Source organism: Pseudorca crassidens, chromosome X (genome assembly GCF_039906515.1).
Source record: "Pseudorca crassidens isolate mPseCra1 chromosome X, mPseCra1.hap1, whole genome shotgun sequence".
Taxonomy (NCBI): Eukaryota; Metazoa; Chordata; class Mammalia; order Artiodactyla; family Delphinidae; genus Pseudorca; species Pseudorca crassidens.
Window position 1 is genome coordinate 101,362,594 of NC_090317.1, and position 21,306 is coordinate 101,383,899.

Genomic DNA, 21,306 nt, shown 5'->3' on the forward strand with positions numbered 1-21,306 from the left:
AAATACAATACCTTTTCTATTTGAATTTTGTCAGTTCCATCTTCCTTTCCCTCCAGCAGTTATTTCAACCCACTGTGCCACTCTTCAAATCTCTTACTATATCTCCTTTTCTCAGCAGATGAAAATATAAATCCAACTGCTCTTAATTCCAAAGCCCCTCTACTACCTACAATTTATCTACATTCACATTTGTTTTAGCTTACCTCCACCTGTTCAAAAGTAGAAATGCCCCTGCTGTTCATAGCTCTTCCTTCTAACTCAACCCTGATACCAGTCCTCCCAGAGCCTTGGCCCATCGGTTAAACCCTATGTCCTTTATAGCTTTAACTCTTTCTCAACCCTGGCTTCTTCCTTCTGCTTATATATATGCTCAAGTCTCTTCCACATTAAAATACTGACTTCCTTGAGCCTGCAGTCAAGTTTTACTAAACAGCATGTCTCTCCTTCTCATCATAGCCAGAGTATTCATAAGGGAATTTTACATGAGATGACATTATGTTCTTAATTTTTCTTATTTCATACCACAAGCATGAAGAGATGATCAGGAAAGATGAGAACTCTAACAGGTAAATGATAGTGTTCAGCTTCAGCATTAATAAAAAATAGAAAATTTGCAATGATGATAAGATACAATTTTCCCACAATGAGACTGCTGGAAATTAAGGAGAATGATGATACTCAGGGCTTACAAGGTTCAAGAAAATAAGTAGTTATGTCTGTAATATACTCCTGATGGCAGCATGAAGTGCAATAGGATAACCATTCAGGAGAATAAATTGGTTACTTATATAAAAAACCTTAACATATGTGTTCCTTTTAGCCCTGAAATTGAACTTTATAAAATGGATCACTGTAGTTGTAGCAGTAGTTGTAATTTTAGTAAAAGTAGTAAAAATAGTTGAAAAGTTAAAATTATTAATGTTCAACATTACATTTAAAATGTGTTTCAGAAAACTTATAATGAGTTGATTTTTATTTCAGACCCACATTATTTGGTCATTTAATACAAAGTGATCAAACATTTCACACAACTGAATTTAAAAACATGCATCTTCAATATGACACGAAAAAAGGAACAAGCTTGGTTGGAGCCAAAATTTAATCTAAATACGCTATTTATATAGAAAAGGGGCAAAGGAAACAAAATTAGAACACTGGAATTTTTATAAACTTTGAGGAATAAACATTGGCATATTTGAGTGATATCATAAGAATTGTACAAATTTACTGACTTACATATTCAGCTTTCCAGATAAAATTAGAAGAATTTGACTTGGTATACAGATTCCTAATTTCTGATCCTGGAGTTAGAGTTGTGATTTTGGCCATGATACTTCATCTCTTACATGTATGCTTTCTCTTTAATAAAATGATGTTGTTGAACTAACAGATCCCTGAAGTGTCCACTACCTCTAAAATGCTTGGACTCTATAATAGAATAAGTGTGATTAATAATTACAAAATGGGCTTCCCTGGTGGCACAGTGGTTAGGAATCCACCTGCCAATGCAGGGGACACGGGTTCAAGCCCTGGCCCGGGCAGATCCCACATGCCGTGGAGCAGCTAAGCCTGTGCACCACAACTACCGAAGCCCGCACACTGTGCTCCACAATAAGAGAAGCCACTGCAATGAGAAGCCCGCACACCGCAATGAAGACCCAACGCAGCCAAAAATAAATAAATTAAAAAAAAATTACAAAATAACATATGTAAAGTAAAAGAAAAACAACTTACCTATTAGTATGATATCGATTAAAACATCTTCTTCGGTGGGATTTTGGAAAGGTATAAGAACAGATGATTGAAGACGAAGGTATGTGGTCATTCTTTCTATTTCTAGAGGCTGGGGGAATAGTCCTATTCCAGAGATGTAGAATATCCATTCTTTAAACTATATAAAGATAAACATCCATAACATATATGTACTAATTACATACTTTTTATTTGTACCACTTAATAAATATAGTACACATAAAAATTTTGGCAGATAAGTTTTTTGTTAATATTTAACATGCACTGTTTTTATCTTTCCTTCCTTTTCCAAATTCCTTTTGATTTTATTGAAAAATCAATGTGTTTTTACACTGAAAAAAAGGCAAAAGGCCAATGTTTAAATATTAAACATATTTCAATACATACAAGGTTACTGATAATAACATAAAAGAGAAAATTTAATGAAAGCCATGCATTTCTGCTCAAGATTTTTAAAAAAATCAATTTGTCTAACAAACTGGGTACTAAATGCTCTATGAAGTTTCCAAAATATTTATCACAGGAAGGCAAAGAAGGTGAGACACAGATTGCAGTCCCATTAAAAAGAAGTGTATACAACTTATTGCCATATTATTTACGCCCATCATCTAGTACAGTGTATGTTTTATCACATGATATGAAAAAATGGCTCAAAAATTATATGAAGAAGATTGAATGTGGCCATTGTTCTTATCTGTGTTTCAAAAGCCTGCAAAGCTCTGTTTGAAAATGTTCCGTTTGTATTCATTTGGAATAAAAGTCCCTTGAGACTCTGTTCTACACTGAACACTTTGCTAATGTTACCGATGAATGACGAGGTCATTAACCAAAAACCAGCGAACAATGTCCTGGTTTATCACCTCTCAAACTACATAGATGTTTCTAAGCTTAAGTTCCAATAAAAAGAGGGAAACTTGCTTTGTTTCCAAAGTAGGATGGGTGGTGACAGGAAATTTATAAAATTCTATCTCAGTAAGTGAGGATGAAAAGGCAAGTTTTATCTGCATATGTCTTCAAATGACTGTATTACTTTTAGTTAGAGAGTCTACAAGCATAAATTCACTATATTTTCACTTATGATGTCTGAACTTGATCACACGTAATTGACTGCCTGGAATCAAATGTCAGGGTTCAATTATAGTAACAACTGTTTTATGTAAATTACTTACTTTTTGGCTATTTTATAAAATAAAGCATGGATGACAGAAATTAGGTTAATTTAAACCACTGGAAATAAGCCAAACTACAAAAACAAGAAGGTCATGTTTTCGTGTTTTGCCAAGTGGCCTGGAATACTGGAGGTTCTAAGTTAAACCATTTCCTACCATTCCTGGACACTAGTATCCAACAATTACCCTGGCATTGCTTACATTATCCACCTGGGTTCACAGAGGGAAATTAAAAAGTACCCCAGGGAACATATGCATTAAAAAAAAGGTAACATTTTTAGTCCATCTTCATCTCAAACTTCTTTGAAAGGAGACAGAGTAAAACAATTAAAGATCCAATCTCAATGTTTCTGAAAGAAGAAACAAGTGGAGGTAAAAGACAGTAGATCTGGCTTGCACACTGAGTAGAGCTCAAGGGCATTCGAGCTTGCTAAGAATCAAGAGAGTCTGCCATAGACACAGGCTGCAAGGACCATAGATACATGCTGGGTAATAAAATCACTCTGATTTTATCTCTTTTTCCTTTATTTTCACTGTTCTGACCTTTAGATGCAGTGAGTCCCACATCAAGTATAAATGAAATAAATAATGGCAACTATTTGAAAATAAAAATGAAATGACTGAAAACCAAGAGAAAATCTCAGAACATAATGTTTGATATCAGAGAAGGCCTGTTTATCACATTTACTGCTTACTATTGTTCCTCTTATCCTGTTATGCAGTAACAATCTCATTGAGAGATTCTGGTAGCATATTATGAGTTTATGATATTTGCAGTTGTGATGCCCTAACCAAATTAATCTCAGGATTCAAAATCTATACAAACAACTTCAGCCTAAAGTTAGATTTTTTACAATGCAGAGTTCTTCACATGGATACAAACTGGAAACAAATGAAACAAATAATAAACCTTAGCCATTTCCTTAAGTTCAGCAAAGAGTCATATTCAGAAATAGTTAAAACTTATCCTACAAGCACCACCACACTAGATTTTTGATTAATCAGCTACTCAGTTGTGTGTGTTAGTTCAGATATATTTATCAGTGAAATCAAGAGAGGGACAGAAATCTGTGTGAGTTTTTCCCTAGTGGTTAACCTAATTGCAAACTTTCAGACTTAGAAAAGTAAGCCCTAAAATTTTCTTCTTAAAAATATCTTCTTTAGATGCTTACACATACATAATATATACTGCATTTTCAAAAGTTCATTCAATTAATACTTTGGGATAAACCAGTTTTGCCTGCAAAGAATGTCAGCTAGATGAATTAAAAGAAGAGGAAGACCTGAATTATTCAGGGATAGAAAGGAAAAAAAAATTAAAGGCAAAAAAATAAAAAGAAAAGGCAAGAAAAACCACAAAGGTTAGGGCAACACATTGAAAAGGTTGAAGCGGTCTGGACTCAGTAGCTAAAAGAATGAATTACTGACTTAAGTCTAACCAGAGATAAAGCCTTGGAGATTTGCTACAACTTGGAAGGAGAGGCTTAGAGTGACTGAAATCAAGCCCCAGTGTTAAAGTGATTGACAAAAAGGTTTGAGTGGATTACTTACTTGTTTGAGTTCTTTTGTATTTGATAAAGAATTTTGAGTTCAGCCTCTAGGCTAGGATTTTCTAAATCTATTAAGATGGAGAACTGATCACTATCCTGCTGATGTGCCAGACCACCTTGAGTAGATGTAATTTCCACCAGAAATGCAAGCAACTAAGTTATCTCCAAGAATTAAGATGAAAGGCCTGACCCTGCTATGAAGCAATGATTTAAAAGATCAGCTGTGTTAAAATTATTTTTGTGAACGAAAATCTCTCTACTATACCTGCCCTTCTTTATGAGAAGGATTACTGGTTTGTCTGTTTTCTTTAATATCTTTGAAAGTCAAGCATACTTCCATAGTATTGCTTCAGGTCATGTATAAGTCAGTAATCATGTAAAAAATTTATTAGCCTCAAAAACTTTTTTCTAAATTACACATTTTGGGGGAAAAAGAGGGTACTTCAGTTACATACAGGCCTTGCACTGACATAGGAACCCCTGTATTATATTTGATTTCACTCCCTCCCAGATGGCAGGATTTTGTAAGCTCCTTGGTGTCCCATAGGATATAAAGTATATACCTCGATTTACTTTACTCCCGCATCAACACCTGAAGAAGTAAAAAATAATAATAACTGTAAAATTTATGAAAAATTTTCATTGGCAGTAAGAGAGTTATGCCTAGGCATTCTGTCAGTAGCTGTAAGAACAGTCATGAAGACGGGTTGAAGCCAGATGTCCTGGGTTCAGGTCTGAGTTCGACCTCCTACTAGCTGCCTGGTCTTAATTTCTGTGTCTCATATTCCTGATCCATATAATGGGGTTGGCCATACTTCTTCCATAGGACTCTGGACAATGAATTGAAATAATTCTTAGAATGGCATGTAGCGAGTCTAGAGATACTTAAAAAATATTTTTTTAAATTCTTATTATTCAGATGAAAACAGAGTGAAAAAAATAACACAGCACTTGCAAGATTACATTTTATACAGTTTTATATTTAAGTTCATGAAAATCTGAGTAAGAAAATCCAAGTCAGAAAATTAACATAAATGCTAGCAATTTAGCATTTACATTAAAGTCCTTACATTTTAAATCTGGGTGTATATTCTCTTTCAGTCAAGTGATCTAAGGATTTAAAAATGCCTTCTTAAATGCCTGCACATACATAATGCATACTGTATTTTCAAAAGTTCATTTAAATAATAATTTACAATAAATGTGTTTTGCTTGCAAAGATGTCAAGTGGACAAATTAGATTTACTTGTGTATTGACTTTAAAATTTAATTAACTTGTCTTGGTCCAAGAATACTCTATTGTACCTGAGCACAGTGGAAGGTGACAGAAGTCTGATGACCAGCTCCTCCAAGAGCAGAAGGACGAAAGTGAACAGATATGTCTTTGGTGGAGTGAGGTGGTGTGATCAGCTGTGTAAATTAAGAAACAAGAAAGAGAAACAAAAATCAATACTTTTGTTTGAGTCAGCATCTTTGTGTGCTAGGTGTATACCAGGTTGATGTTCATGTGATTAACGTGTTGCCTTATACACATTAACCATTCTCAGTATGCCTGCTTGGGGAATATTGGTGAAACAGCCCATAGTAAACAGTGTTTATTAGTGCTCACACAATGTTCTTCCCCCAGACAATGACCACATCGACCAATAAAAGGAAATCAGGATGAATTTTTTAATCTGAGTTGGAATCCCCAATAATAGAAATGTACATTTTATTTAAAGAACCCATAGCTTATTATCCATCCCAAAATACATGTCAAACCACTGGGAACCTAACTTGCAGTGTTGGCGAGGTCAAAAGAAATGAACTGAGTCTAAGTGCAGATGTAAGACATGCTTCTTTATTGTACAATGAAGTTTTTTCTTTGTCCTATTACATAGACCCTCAAGGTGTGACCTGCTAGAATAACTTGAGTCTGAAATGTATTAATCTGAGTTACCTCTTTAGAGATTGTGAAAGAAGCTAGAAACTCCATCATAATATAATGAAGGCTTGAAGATCTTAAGTAATCAAAAAGCTACACTGTGAATAATGTAATATTTATTATCAACCCTTATAGAATGACAGAATGAGTGGCACATTTGAGAAGTAAGTCAATTATTTTTTCACTAATGTATTTTGCCAGATAACTTTTGAAAAAGGACACTTGCAATTTGGCAAACTCATTCAATCTTTGTAGAATACAGCACTTGCTCTTCAATAAACTCTGAAAACGACCATAAAAAAAATACAAACTTAATTTTAGAACAGAGTTACCTCCTTATTATACATGTGGTTTATCTACAGCAAATATTTTTTATCTCAGGCTGCGTGTCCCTCTGATACTTCATTATCAGTTTTGACATTATCAGTTAATGCATATTTAAGGAGTTCAAATTAATATCAGAATTAACTTTAGCAAAGAAAAAAAACAGAAAAGTTGCAGTTCATATGTTCTTTCAATTTAGCAAATGTGACAAAAATATTTCTCTCCCTCCCCCCATACATATATAAAAGAAATCAACCACTTCATCGGAAAAATGTATAATACTATATTAACTTAGATTTTTAACTCTAGTTCTACCACTGACTAATCATGTGGTTTAAATATTTTAGCCTCTCTGGCCTCAAATTCCTTTTCTATAAATATATGTCAGAGGCATGTGGTGAAAACTGAGGTAGTGTATACAACCAAGCAATAACTCAATTCCTTTATTTCCACCTAAAATTTACTGAAAAATGCATCTCCCCTGGTTTCAAGGAAAAAAAGATAAACACGGTTGGATGGAATTTAACTGTAGCAAACCTACTGGTTTAGTGTAATGGGATATATAATTAATATGTTAAACATATCAGCTTTTGAAACTTAAAAACATTTTATTACAAGCAAGTGTCATCAGCAGTACCAATTCCCATGTTTGAGCTTACACTAGATCCTAGTTCAAGAGGGAAAGATATTCTTGCGACAGTTAGGTAAACTGAAATTTGGACAGGATATTAGATGATGGAGGAGACTAATATGCTCTTAAGAAATATAATCTAAAGTATTTACTGTTAAAATAGCATCTATAATTTACCTTTAAATTGAATAGTAAGAAGTGTAAGAGAGAAAAGAGAGGAAAAAATGTAACGAATTGTTACTATAAGAACCAAGATAGAAGGTATAAGTTTGTGCATTGTATTATTCTTTCCACTTCTGTTATCTTTTTGAAATTTCTCATAATATATAGATGGAGGACAGTAAATTTTTAATATCATTATTTGCCTTGATAATCAATCTATGCTTACTTATTGAAGCATTTACAGGTAATCATCAATATTTAAAAATCCTTACCTATGTAAACATGAACATTACACAACAAAACCAGGAATAAAGTTATATATACATATCTATATAAAGTATATACATATATATATATAATATACTTTCCATTTATTACCATTACCATTAATGTATGTTCCTATTTGTTCTATAACATATAATAGTATTTTTCTCACCTGTAAATTTATTTTTGAGTTGTTTCCAAATATTAATTGCATATTCTGTGGTCAATAATATTTGATAAGTGTACAAAAGAATGAATGGACTAGAAAACCATGGTTGGAAATGTTAAAGCCGAGACCATCTTTTTCATTATGCAACGTTAAGATGGCATCTGTAATACAATGCATTTGTTTTCCCTTGGACCACAGTTTACATTCTCTGTAAAAGTAGTGATACGAAGGATATGAAAACACCACTAATGAGTAATTTCTGTTAAATGTAAACTATAGCCTGAACATCATATTCTGTTTAATTTATGGAAAATATGGTGTTAAGTAATACAAACATACATGTATATTTTAAAATAATTTTTCTAAGATTGCACTATATACACCAATTTTAGCAATGTAATACTTAGCGATATCTGATTTGACACATCATGGCAGTTAAGAACTAATTTTATATCATATTAGTTGGCAACCAGTAAGTGACAAGAGACAGGTATTAAAATATAAATAAAGAAATCACATTGTAGATTCGTTAAACAATCATCAAACAGCAAATAGTAAAAGCCTTTTTCTAAATACCATGATTTACTGTGAGGTCCTCTGAAGAAAATAATCTATTGCAATTATCATTTCGAAGTTTACTTGAAAGCAGGGTTTTGGCATTCACTATACATATTTGGTATCGTATGCTTTGGAAATAGAGACAGGGATGCTGAACCTTCAGATCTTGTTTTGCTACTTGGGGGAAGATAAAGTGATTGAGGCCCATTGACTGGCTCTAGTCTCTCCCAGGAATGAAGGAATGAGAAAATGAGGTAGAGAAAAAGAGAGAGAGGCAGAGCTGTCAGCACTGTCTGTGGGGAGGGGGTGATGGGTAGGAACTAAGGAAAAGCTAAAAAGAACTGGCGTCCTGGGACCTGGACACATAGAATAACCATTGAGTCAAATCATATTCCTAAAATGCACCACTTTGGTGGGGACGTTGATAGCTGGGGAGACGCAAGAGGGAGGGTGGGTCTCCTTTGTGGACTCTTCTCACTCCTCTACACTTAAGGGTCAGTGAGGCTTGGGGTTTTCTACTTTTCTATATACACAGATCTCCCCCCCATATACTCCCCAAATTTCAGTTATCATTTTGGTGCAAATGATCCCCCAAGTCTTCATTTCTAGCTTAATATTCTACCCTGAATTTCAGAGCCACATAGCCAATTGCCTATGAATATTCCCTGAATTTATGTTCCTTTGAGATACTCTCCAAACTGTACATATCTTAAATCAGTGTTCTTAAAATGTGCTCTTTCTCCAGCTGCAGCAGCAGCAGCAGCAAGAGAACTTTTTAGAAAAGCAAATTCTCTGTGCCCCATATACACTACCAAATGTAAAATAGATAGCAGGTGGGAAGCAGCCGCATAGCGCAGGGAGATCAGCTCGGTGCTTTGTGACCACCTAGAGGGGTGGGATAGGGAGGGTGGGAGGGAGACTGAGGCAGGATGTATATAGGAAATCTCTGTACGTTCGGCTTAATTTTGCTGTGAACCTAAACTGCTCTAAACAATTGTCTCTTTAAAAAAAAAAAAAAAAGACCACTCCAATTAAAATCAGAAAAAAATCATATTATTGGGAAACTATTGCAAAAAGTGGTTACCAAAGCGGTCAGGAATAAAGCACAACCAATTTATTTAGGGTTCAGTGAAAATGAGCATGAATCTAGCATATATAATTTCAAAAATTTACATGAACATGATACTGATTTTCTTGATAAATTAAAATTGGCAATGCATATATTTTAAAATTTTAGCATTTGAAGCCTTATTAATAATTCAATTGCTAATACTCCATGGTGTCCCAAAATCAGAATTGGAAAATGTTCTACTAGTGGTAGATTACTCGGCTTTCTGAATATACTTACCTGTGATCTGTTAATCTCCAGGACAAAATTATCAGGATTACTGTTTGTTGCTTCCAATTCTAAGGTTTCGTGTGTAGGATTATCTAAAGGAATTATCTGAGTGACAAACCTGGAAGGAAGAACAAAGGTAGTAAAGTTGTTCAATGATAAATTTCACAAACTTGTTGACTATTATGGGTTGAACTGCATCCCCCCAAAAGATATAGTAAAGTTCTAACACCCAGTGCCTCAGAATGTGACCTTATTTGGAAACAGGGTCATTGCAGACGTAATTAGTTAAGTTATGGTCACACTGGAGTAGGGTGGCCCTTAATCCAACATGACTGGTGTCCTTATGAGAAGATGATGTGAAGACACATGAGAAGGCCATACGAGAAAGGAGGTAGAGATTGGAATGATACATCTACAACTCAAGGAACACCAAAGATTGCTGGCAAGCACCAGAAGCCAGAAGAGCCAAGGAAGGACTCTCCCTTTTGGGTTTCAGAGGGAGCATGGTCCAGCTGAAACCCTGATTTCAAACTTCTAGCCATTCTAACAAGTGTGAAACAATATCTCAGTGTTTCCATATTGAAAGAGACCCCAACTACACAGAAAAATGTACGAAAATAGAGCCACACCAATGTATATCCTTAAGAATTTTGAGGACATTAGGTACAATTAAAGACCATGAAAACTTCAGAAGAGGAAAAAGACCCACAAGACTAGTTAGAAATACAGTAACTATCAAACATCTTTTAATATTATGCAACTTTAAATTATACACAGTATGACTTAGATAAAAACTAGTTGTTTTAGAAAAACGTAAAGAACAACAAGAACTTGAAAGAAAAAAAGGCTAGCACTTTTAGGTAAAATGAAAAAAAACATGACTGTAAAATTGGTTGAGCCAAATATTTTCACAACACTGACTTATATTTATTAACAATTGTATATATATATATATAGTTTATAGTTTTATATATATATATAGTTTTCACATATTGGTATATATTTAAAACAAGAAAAACTTAAATCTAGAAATAAATTTGTGAATAACTTGTAGCAGACACTGTCGGTGCTCCACCTAGTTTCCTGCCTCCATCCTCCAACTCCCGCATGCTTGCTGTTCATCTTCCACCTGAGACTTTCAGATGATTGCCTTGGGATCCTGAAGTCCTCAGCCCTAGAGCAGAAGTGGCTGGGAGTTTACAGCTCATCCAGAGGAAGCTTATACTGCCTAGTATGGGAGTTCAAAAGCCCAGAATCTTGGCATCGAGACAAGACAAACTCTGAGATGTGATTTATGCTCCAAAGCTCTCCACAGCAACAGATAAAGTCTGGGACTGTACCTGCAATCACATCCTTGCTTAGCTTCTTCCCTTTGCTTATTCTGCTTCCCTTGTTCTCTTACTAATTTTTCCTACTGGGATCACACCTCCTTAATAAATCACTTGCAGTGATGTTTTGGCTCAACATCTGGCACTGGGAGACTTGAACACTCTTTTGGTGTGCTGAGGGAGAGACATTAATGAGAAGGCACTGATTTGCCCACTGGTACACGTACACTTTAAAAGCAGGAAATGTGACTTGATTATCCCTATGCATCAGCGCCAAACTTGACCCCAGAAATGTACTAGGAACTCAATCACCTAAATATAAAGGTCATATTTCAAGGGCATATGGTATTAACCAAATGACCAAGTATTCTCAATTGCCCAATACTTACCCTCTGCTTTGCCTTGACCAAACTTTAGTCAGCTTTCTATCTTTCCCATAGGCCCCTGAATTCTACTTGTCCCCAAGCCTGAGCAAGCACCAAAAAAGTAGAATGTGCCTCCCTTCTGGGCTTCTCTTGGGAATCAACTGACCACAGCAAAACCCTTTTTCCTATCAGTCCCCACCGGTCATTTTCCCTTCCTTGTCCAGCTTTCCCTCCAAAGATTCTGCTTATTTCTGCTTGTTCCTTCTTTAGCCTATAAAAGAAAAAGCTTGCCCGGTTTGATATTGAGTAGCTTGCAGATTTCTGAGAGGGGAATGTTCTCCGAATTGCAATAGTACCCCACCAACTATTTCAATAGTCCCTTTTCCTCCCTTGCAATAATCATTTTGAATAAAAGCCTCTCCTTACTAAGTCCTGACTTGTTTTTCTTTTCACACAAGTTTTCCACACGGTCATTTAAATATCAAACCTCCCTGGAGAAATAAATCAATTACTAAAAACATATTTATGTCTTATTTTAAAATACTAAATGCATTATAACAATATTCTTTTAGATAAACATTTTTTTCTTCCATGAAATAATTTTATCTATTAAATAGAACTTACTTTCCAAGGTCACAATGTATTTCTGTGTCTTTTAATGTATGCTGACAAAGAAAATCCAAGATTCAGTCTGTGTTCACAAAGCCTCTATAGTCACAATGCAGAGAGGAGACAAGCCCACGTTTCTAATGGTAATCTAGCAAAATAGGGTCTTGTATATACATTATGGTCTTAATTTTCATGCTTCACATTATAAAAATGTTTATCCTTTAAAATTTTACAAATATATTTATTTATTCATCATTCATTAAAATAAGAATTATTCTAACTCTGAAAGAGCATATAAACTAGCAAAAGACATTTTCATGGCGTAATGGAATGCATCGTACACACCAATACTAAGTACAGTCTTTAAAACTATAACAATTGGATATTACTGTTAAAACAAAGAAAGTTGACTATTTTACTATAAACTGAGTTAATCGTGAGCATAGAGGCCATGTGTTTGTGTGTGTGTGTGAGAATACACAGTGCAAAGTTTTTCCTAATTATGCCATAAGAACACTCGTCATTGCACTGTTAATATATGTGTTTATCTGATTTGCATTTGAGAATATAACATATAAATGAATTTTTATCATGAAAATTGAAAGTTTAACCCCTAGTCCTTACAGAATCATTTTCATTTGGTGCAACCCAGAAAAATATGGTTAACAAAAAGTGAAGTGAAAGAGAGTATATAGGGGCAATTTAGGAATTATTTAACTTGATATTCTAATAAAAAATATCTTTGCATTAAAGAAAACAATGGTAATTCTAAATTAGTATATTTTACCAATGAATGGTATTAAACAAAGCTAAAACTATGAGCGAGTGTAATCTCAATGATTATACCATGCAAAGAAATAATTTTAAAGGTTAATTTCAAAGGATCAGCAATAAGTATAATGCCACACTCAAACCATACCTTTGTTCTCTATAGCCTGTAGTCGCTGGAGAATACCGTACAACACAGTTGAGAGAATCTAGTGGAAATAGTACAAGTTCCTTGAGTCCACTAACGGCAGCACTCGATAACTGCACATTTAAGTGAATAATTTTCTCTTCTGGATTAAAGAGACGTATTTCAATACAAACACTCTCCTAGAATGACATAAGAAATATAAAATTAGCTCTTAGCATCAGCATAGAGTCATTGTCCTATGGAAGCCATAAAACAATGGCCAAATGTATAAAAGTTTATGTTTCTCCTTGACCCACTACTGAATGTACCTCACTCTCTTTTAATCTCTTACATATTTTCTTCGTTTATCCTTGCTAAATGGTGACAATATTTTTTTCAACAACAAACGGTCCAAGAGATCCACCTAACTAAATGCTAAGGAAACTGCAAAATTACATTTAAAATATATTTGTCTTCAGTACCATTATTATTATGAGGTCTGTCTGTCAATGTTTCTTCTTGCTGTGGTACTCAAACTTATCATCCGTAGAGGTCGCTAAAATATGGGTTACTGGCCCTCTTCCTCAAAGATTCTGATTCAGTACATCTGGGATGGGGCCCGAAAATTTATCTTTCTAAAAAGCTGTGGCTGCTTCTGCTGATTCCAAGGATACACTTTAAGTAGCTCTGTACATTAGTAGCAAATTCTAGAGACAATCTGAACTAAGAGGTCAAATTATGCTGATGACATGACTACCTTCCTGTTTAGATTCCTCCCTTCTGTAAGGTTTCTCCTGTCCTGCCTCCTGGGCTACATCCACTCAGCCATGGAAGGCACACTTCACGTTCCAAGACATGTCCTGATTCTCATTCTGATCCATTCTGGCTAATGACTTATATCTTTTTTTTTTTTTTTTTTTTTTTTTTTTTTGCGGTACGTGGGCCTTTTTTGTGTGTGCTACGCGGGCCTCTCACTGTTGTGGCCTCTCCCGTTGTGGAGCACAGGCTCTGGACGCGCAGGCTCAGCGGCCATGGCTCACGGGCCCAGCCGCTCCGCGGCATGTGGGATCTTCCCGGACCGGGGCACGAACCCGTGTCCCCTGCATCGGCAGGCGGACTCTCAACCACTGTGCCACCAGGGAAGCCCACTTATATCTTTTTTCTAAAAATTTTCTTGAAGTATAGTTGATTTACAATGTTGTGTTAATTTCTGCTGTAAAGTAATTCAGTTATACATATATTATTTTTCATATTCTTTTCCATTATGGTTTATCACAGGATATTGAATATAGTTTCCTGTGCTATACAGTAGGACCTTGTTGTTCATCCATCCTGTATATAGTATTTTGCATCTGCTAATCCCAAACTCCCAATCCATCCCTCTCCCATCCCTCCTACCCTTGGCAACCACAAGTCTGTTCTCTGTGTAGCGACTTATATCTTACCCCATTACAGCCATGATCTCCACTACAGTAAAAGCCATTAGTTGAAGGAAATGTGTCAAAGGTGATTAAATAGACAGGACATATCTCAATCTTAACAAAGACCAATTGTCTATAATGTCTTAACCTAATTAAATGGAGAATGTTGGACATTTTAGTCATAAAGTTTGGTAATGGATGTACTTTGGGACATGGAGCTATTTTGAAATTTATCAAATCACATTAAAGGAGCTGGTGGGGACAGGTGGTGATGGGGAGAGAGTTATTCACACAACGTATCTTCAAGATAGACATTACAGCTTTGTCCATGAACAAGCATTTGCTTGATTACCTCTGTATAAATAAATGAGTGGATAAGTATTATATTTTAGGGGGATGGAAAAAGCATTTAGTGTGGTGAACATCATCTGGCAAGGAAAGATGGAAATCAAGGATATAGACAAGTTTATAATTACTAGATGAGAGAAGATATCATTTACTACAAATCAGATTTAATTATGAATGCAATTGAAAATGGCCATCTACAATAGTTTCAGGAGCTATTAGAATCATGGATTCCTAAAATAAATGGCCATTAAATTCCTACAGTAAAATATCCATGCTCATAATTATAAAGAAGGAAGAATAAGATATAACATGTGAAAAACTCAACAGTGGCATTACATCACAAAATTTACTATTTCTTAGGCAACCTGACATATTTTATAAGACTGTTACAGAACACAGACTCCTAGGAAGTTTCTGAGGGTCAAGCAAATCAACAACTAACCCAAAGGAATATGCCATGATAACAAATACCAACCACCATATATTAGCCTAGAAACTTTGCCCAGGTCTTTGGACAGAAAATTGAAATGAGACATTTCAGACTAGATATGTGTCCTGGTCTATTACTCAAATTTCTTCAGAGGAAGTGTCAATTTAAGACACTGCTATAGCTTCCTTTTTTTTTTTTTTAATTTTTGGCTGCATTGAGTCTTCATTGCTGCGCACGGGCTTTCTCTAGTTGTGGTGAGCAGGGGCTACTCTTTGTTGTGGTGTGCGGGTTTCTCACTGTGGTGGCTTCTCTTGTTGCGGAACACGGGCTCTAGGCACACGGGCTTCAGTAGTTGTGGCACGTGGGCTCAGTGTTGTGGCTCACGGGCTGTAGAGCGCAGGCTCAGTAGTTGTGATGCATGGGCTTTGCTGCTCTGTGGCATGTGGGATCTTCCCGGAGCAGGGCTCGAACCCGTGTCCCCTGCATTGGCAGGCAGATTCTTAACCACTGCGCCACCAAGGAAGTACTATAGCTTCTTCAAAGTAGTAAAAATGCTAAGATCTAAACCACTGATTATCACAGTAATTCATTTTTATATCACCATCAGCTCATATACACATACTACTGAAAAGGAAGTTTCACAAAGCAGTCCCTACTCTTACCACATGTGATTTCTATGATCTATTCTATTCTATTCTACTCTATTCTAGTCATCTCTTTAAAAAATAATGCTCATTTTGACCCAGTCACATTCTGAGACGTGTACATTGAAAAACTCTGGTTTAAAAAGGAAAAAAGTACTGGAATATGGAATTGCTTTATGTCTTATCACATGTAAACTATGAATACAAAATAAAACAAAACCACTTTAAAGCTACTGTTTCCTCTGTGAACTACAAGCCATACAACAGAAGCATGCTTTGTGTTACAAATGTGTGATGACATTCTACACAGTTGGCCAAATCTCTTGGGAAATGTGGATGGCAGCTAAGGGGCACCTCTGTCACAGCTCCTCCTTGACATATCCATTGCAAGTATCACTACCTGATCATTTCACTCTTATCCAGTAGGACTGGATGCCCCCTCAAAATTCTTCACAGAGCAGCCTTCCAGAGAGCAATCATCAATTGCTTACAAGCACTAAGTACCACTGCAGTCACTGGAGAATCCCTGCAACCAAATTCTCTGGAGTCTTGAAAATAGCAACAGACTCAATAGAAATGAATATTTCATTATACTAAAATGACTGAAGTTTCCAATTAATTGTTCTGTACTCCTACCATGGTAAAATATATGTCAAATTTAACTACAATATTATAAAAAATAATTTCTAACTTTCATTATGGTTTGAATATTATTTTCTTCAAAGTTTAAACAGATAAAAATCCCTAAATGATACCTTTCATATATGGTATTATATAAATAATTTCTACTAAATATCCATCTGCCAAAATAATGTCAAAATTAATTTGGACAAGATTAATTTTCCAACTAGATTTCTTAAGGCCATAAAAATTAGATATTTCTTTAAATATCTGATGCATTCAGTAAGTTAAAGAAAGGAAATTTTTGTCATTCACCATTTTACCAAATGATCAAAATTTGTAAATTTATTCTTGGAACACCTCCTTTGAGTTATCTACGTAATCCAGAAATATATAACTATTTTGAGTAAATAACATACAAAACAAAATGTATAAAAAATTACTCTGCAAAAATGGTTAATAGTCTTGCTGCCTAAGGTATCCTACCACCCCCATTCCATTTTTTGATAAATAAGTTATTCAATAGGAAGTACAAAGTCCGTTAAATTTCTGTGAACACTTGATATATTAAAAAAGTTTGAAATAATGGGCTACTGTATATCTTGCCAATGGCATTTTACTCCACTTTGATGAGTGGATTTTTTTCAGTTTATGTTTAGAATTAAATATAAATCAGTTTTGACTGATTATTTTTTTTGAAAAATAGTAATGACTGTATATGGTGACTTCAAAAGTTGTCTTTCATCTTCACATGGCCTCTTTTAGGTTCAATGATAGAGAGTATTCCTCCATAAGTTGTCTAGTATTTTTCTCTTGATTGTACTTAAGGAATATTTTAGCTAACATAATGACTGTTTAAAGAAACTGCTTCCATTTCTCACAATCCTTTGTAGAGAGACCAAATTGGGTATATTTAATCCTGTGGAATATAGGTAAAGATTTTAAAGCATGAGAACATTCATAAGATGCTGAAATTTAGACTACTGAAAAAGTTCAAATACTCAGAGAAGTCTGGAATACTATTTTAAAATATGTACAAACAACTGAACTGAATTCTGTTAAGTTATAAACCTTTTCAAAGGGAATTTGACTATCTGTTCATCTTAAAACAAATATAAAATATTTTCGGCATCTAAATACATATTATATGTTTATTATTTTCTTAAAACAGAAGAAACATTTTGAGAGATTTAAAAACATAAATTAGATCAGGTCATTCCCTTCTTCACACCTCCTAGTGGCTTCTAATTGCACAAGGAATAAAAACTCTCATCTTGCCTTTTGAGGTCCTACAAGATGGTGTCCTATAGACACCTCTGATCGCAAATCATACCTTTACCATTTCTGTCTAAGCTCCAGCCTCACAAGCCTCTTTTCTCTTCCTGGAGTGCCTGGGCTCCTTCCTGGCAGGTCCCTTCCCACCAAGCTGATTTTGTCCCAAGGGCTTATACATTGGTTAGTCTCTCTACCTGGTTGTACTACTTCAGTCTTTGTGTCATCCTCAATGAAACCTTGGACTATTTTCGTTTGTAGAATTATCACTGTCTAAATTCATCTTGTCCATTTATGGTCATGGTAATGGGTTCACCTGGTGAACTAAACTTAGTGGAGTGTAATCTGAAAATGGTTTCTCTCCTCCACTGCTGCTCTCCAAACCAGGCAGGATCTCCCTTTCCCCACCCCTGTTGTTATCTTAGGATGGTTCGCAATGCTAGAGCAGTCTCACTGTCAGATATATAAAGAAATACAAAATCAATCAACACTTTCATCTCACATCCAACAAATACTTTTCCTGATTTCTCTCCCTGGCACACCGTCCCCACTTCCAGGACTATCTACTGATTTTTCAGACTGCCTGTGAAGAAGGTAGACATGATCTGTTCTTTTCAATTCCCTGCTCTGACTTCCTCCCCTCCTGCAATCACTGTGCTAATATGGATCCTTCAGGTTACAGGATGTAGATGGGATGAGAGGTAAAAGAACAAAGGCCATTTATTTAATTGATGCTGGGTGATCTTCTCCAGCTGACTTGCTAGGTCCCTCTTTCTTACTCTTTCTAGCATTACCCCCATGTAGACTCTTCTGGGTTCTTCTCACTTTAGTAGAATGTACCTTGAGGCAGATTCTTTTAAAACAGTCCAAGCCCAGTCTCCTTCCACAGAGTAAAATCCATTTTGATCCAGAAGGTCTTATCATGTGTCAGTGGAAGTGTAGCTGCTTTCACTCTAGCCATTTTCCCTTTACATACGGTCCAATCTGTGGGCAGGAACGCACCAAAATCTAATGGGCATTAAACTGTCAGTTTCCACTCCTTAAAGAAAACACCGCCACTCTCTTTGTGTTCTGGCCGTGGCATACACAGGCTAGAAAGTGGATGATAGGCTAAAGATTTCTCATCTCCCTAGACACAGCAGAAATATCATTTCTCCAGCAAAATTCTGTGCTCTCCTTCACAATATAAAGATATCATTGGGTAGCAGCTATCCAATCAGAGGTTACATTTCCCAGACCCTCCTACACTCAGGCATAGCTGTGTGACTAGTTCACTCCAATAGTATGTGAGTTGAAGTGATGTGTGCCACTTCTATGTGACTAGCGGGAATTCTCTCCTCTCTTTTCTCTTTCTCCACCCATGTGCAAGAACCTTTGAGTCCCTAAAGGATGATGGATTCACCATATGGGAGGAGTCTGAATCCTGGGATCTCAACATGGAGGGCGCCAGCCACTAACCAGGAATAAATGAACCACACTGTTACAATTATTAAAAATGTTGATTGTGTTAAACCATTGAAATTCTGGAGTTCGTTATATCAGCTAGAGATGCCCTAACTTATACATTTAGTGAGTCCTAATTAAGTGGCATAGCAAAACCTTTCACAGCATGGAGAAAGAATTATCTATAGTTCTCAGGTCTGTATTTTACTTGAAAATCTAAGACAATAGAAAAACTTCACATAGAGTATCCCATTTCAATTTTATTTTTGTTTCCTCTCCAACGCAACTAAAATATTAGCTCCATGCAAACAGGAGCCTTGTTTGTATTGTTCATCACTTTCCTCAGCATCTAGAATAGTGCCAGGGATACGAGAGACAGTAAATATTCATTAAATAAGAAAATATGCAATTTTTAAGAGGCTTTAATGTTTGTATATAAATCTAGTTGTTAATACGTCTAATATTCTGGATAATCACAACACTGAACTAAATAATACAGCAAAAACACTCATAAAATCTGACTCAGGAGGAGTTTAAAAATATCCAGTTAACTCAGGCTGACCTCTTTCATGAAAGTTATTGGGAAAGAACAGCTGCCTCAGATGGGAGAAAGACACTGGGTTAACTTTATCATTTGGTTGCTGGTTCACACCTTCTCTGAACAGGAATAATTTAATTCACTGAGTATTTCTACCGAAAACCTCATCAATTCCTATTCTTAATGGGTCATAGAAAATGAAGATTATTATTATTTTTGCCCATAAAAGCCTAATTGAGTCAATGACAATTCAATATGCACTAGCAGGAAGTATTTTTCACCATATCCTCTCCTAGAAGATAATCATGAGTTCATTATAAAAGGATTATTTCTGAGGTCCAAAACCACAATAATATTAATTTAAATAAGGCATATTATTGAGGAATTTTAATTTTATTCAACTTGAAAACATTATCAAGTCAATAAATAAATTGTACCAAAGGGGATTTTGAAGTGTACCATGTAATTCAGAAGAAGTGATAACTATAGTCTGTCCTAGTAATTTTTCTAAATTGAAAAGTCAGTGCAAGCAGTTCAGGACTCAGAGGAATCAGGTAGACAGCTGTAAACTACAAGCACCATTGTCATGCCTCTGCTACTGCCATCTACATATCACTGTGTCTATGGAAGTCATGCCTCACATCCCCCCTCACCAACTCCAGTCCTTTGCCATCCAATCTGAGTCATACAGATTGCAGAGGTGCAATCAAAGTGGGAGATAATTCCAGACTGGGAGTGATGTGGGGTGAGGATGCACTGATAGGCACTGAGGAGTTGTGAAAAAGCCAGAAACTCCTGCAGAGTCTATAGGTTTGTTCACGTGTATTCAGACATTTCCCACAACCTTGAAGGGGGAAAAACTATGAAAAGCAGTGACAAATAGAAACATGTCTAATTACAGGGACAAATACCTAGGAAGTACCCTCCTGCTTAGCCTCTTTAATATAGGCTCTCTCTGTCTCAAGATATAGATATAAAGGGGACCTTCAAGACGGCAGAGGAGTAGGACATGGAGATAACCTTCCTCCCCACAAATACATCAGAAATACATCTACATGTGAAACAACTCCTACAGAACACCTACTGAATGCAGGCAGAAGACCTCAGACTTCCCAAAAGGCAAGAAACTCCCCACGTACTGGGTAGGGCAAAAGAAAAAAGAAAAAACAGAGACAAAAGAAAAGGGATGGGACCTGCACCACTGGGAGGGAGCTGTGAAGGAGAAAAGCTTTCCACACACCAGGAAGCCCCTTCGCGGGCGGAGACTGCGGGGGGCGGAGGGGGGAAGCTTCGGAGCCGCGGAGGAGAGCACAGCAACAGGGGTGCAGAGGGCAAAGCGGAGAGATTCCCGCACAGAGGATAGGTGCTGACCAGCACTCACCAGCCCAAGAGGCTTGTCTGCTCACCCACCGGGGCGGGCAGGGGCTGGGAGCTGAGGCTCTGGCTTCGGTCGGATCCCAGGGAGAGGACTGGGGTTGGCGGCGTGAACAAAGCCTGAAGGGGTTAGTGCACCACAGCTAGCTGGGAGGGAGTCCGGGAAAAAGTCTGGA

At 36.2% G+C, this 21,306-nt stretch overlaps 1 protein-coding gene across 1 annotated transcript in view; it reads right to left on the reverse strand.

Moving 5' to 3' along the window:
- Positions 1-21,306, reverse strand: part of CFAP47 (cilia and flagella associated protein 47) — a 520,230-nt gene that overhangs the window by 88,598 nt on the left and 410,326 nt on the right. Inside the window, 4 exon segments of the mRNA XM_067722746.1 lie at positions 1,735-1,891; positions 5,777-5,881; positions 9,852-9,960; positions 13,064-13,239. Coding sequence (XP_067578847.1) covers positions 1,735-1,891; positions 5,777-5,881; positions 9,852-9,960; positions 13,064-13,239 — 547 coding nt within the window.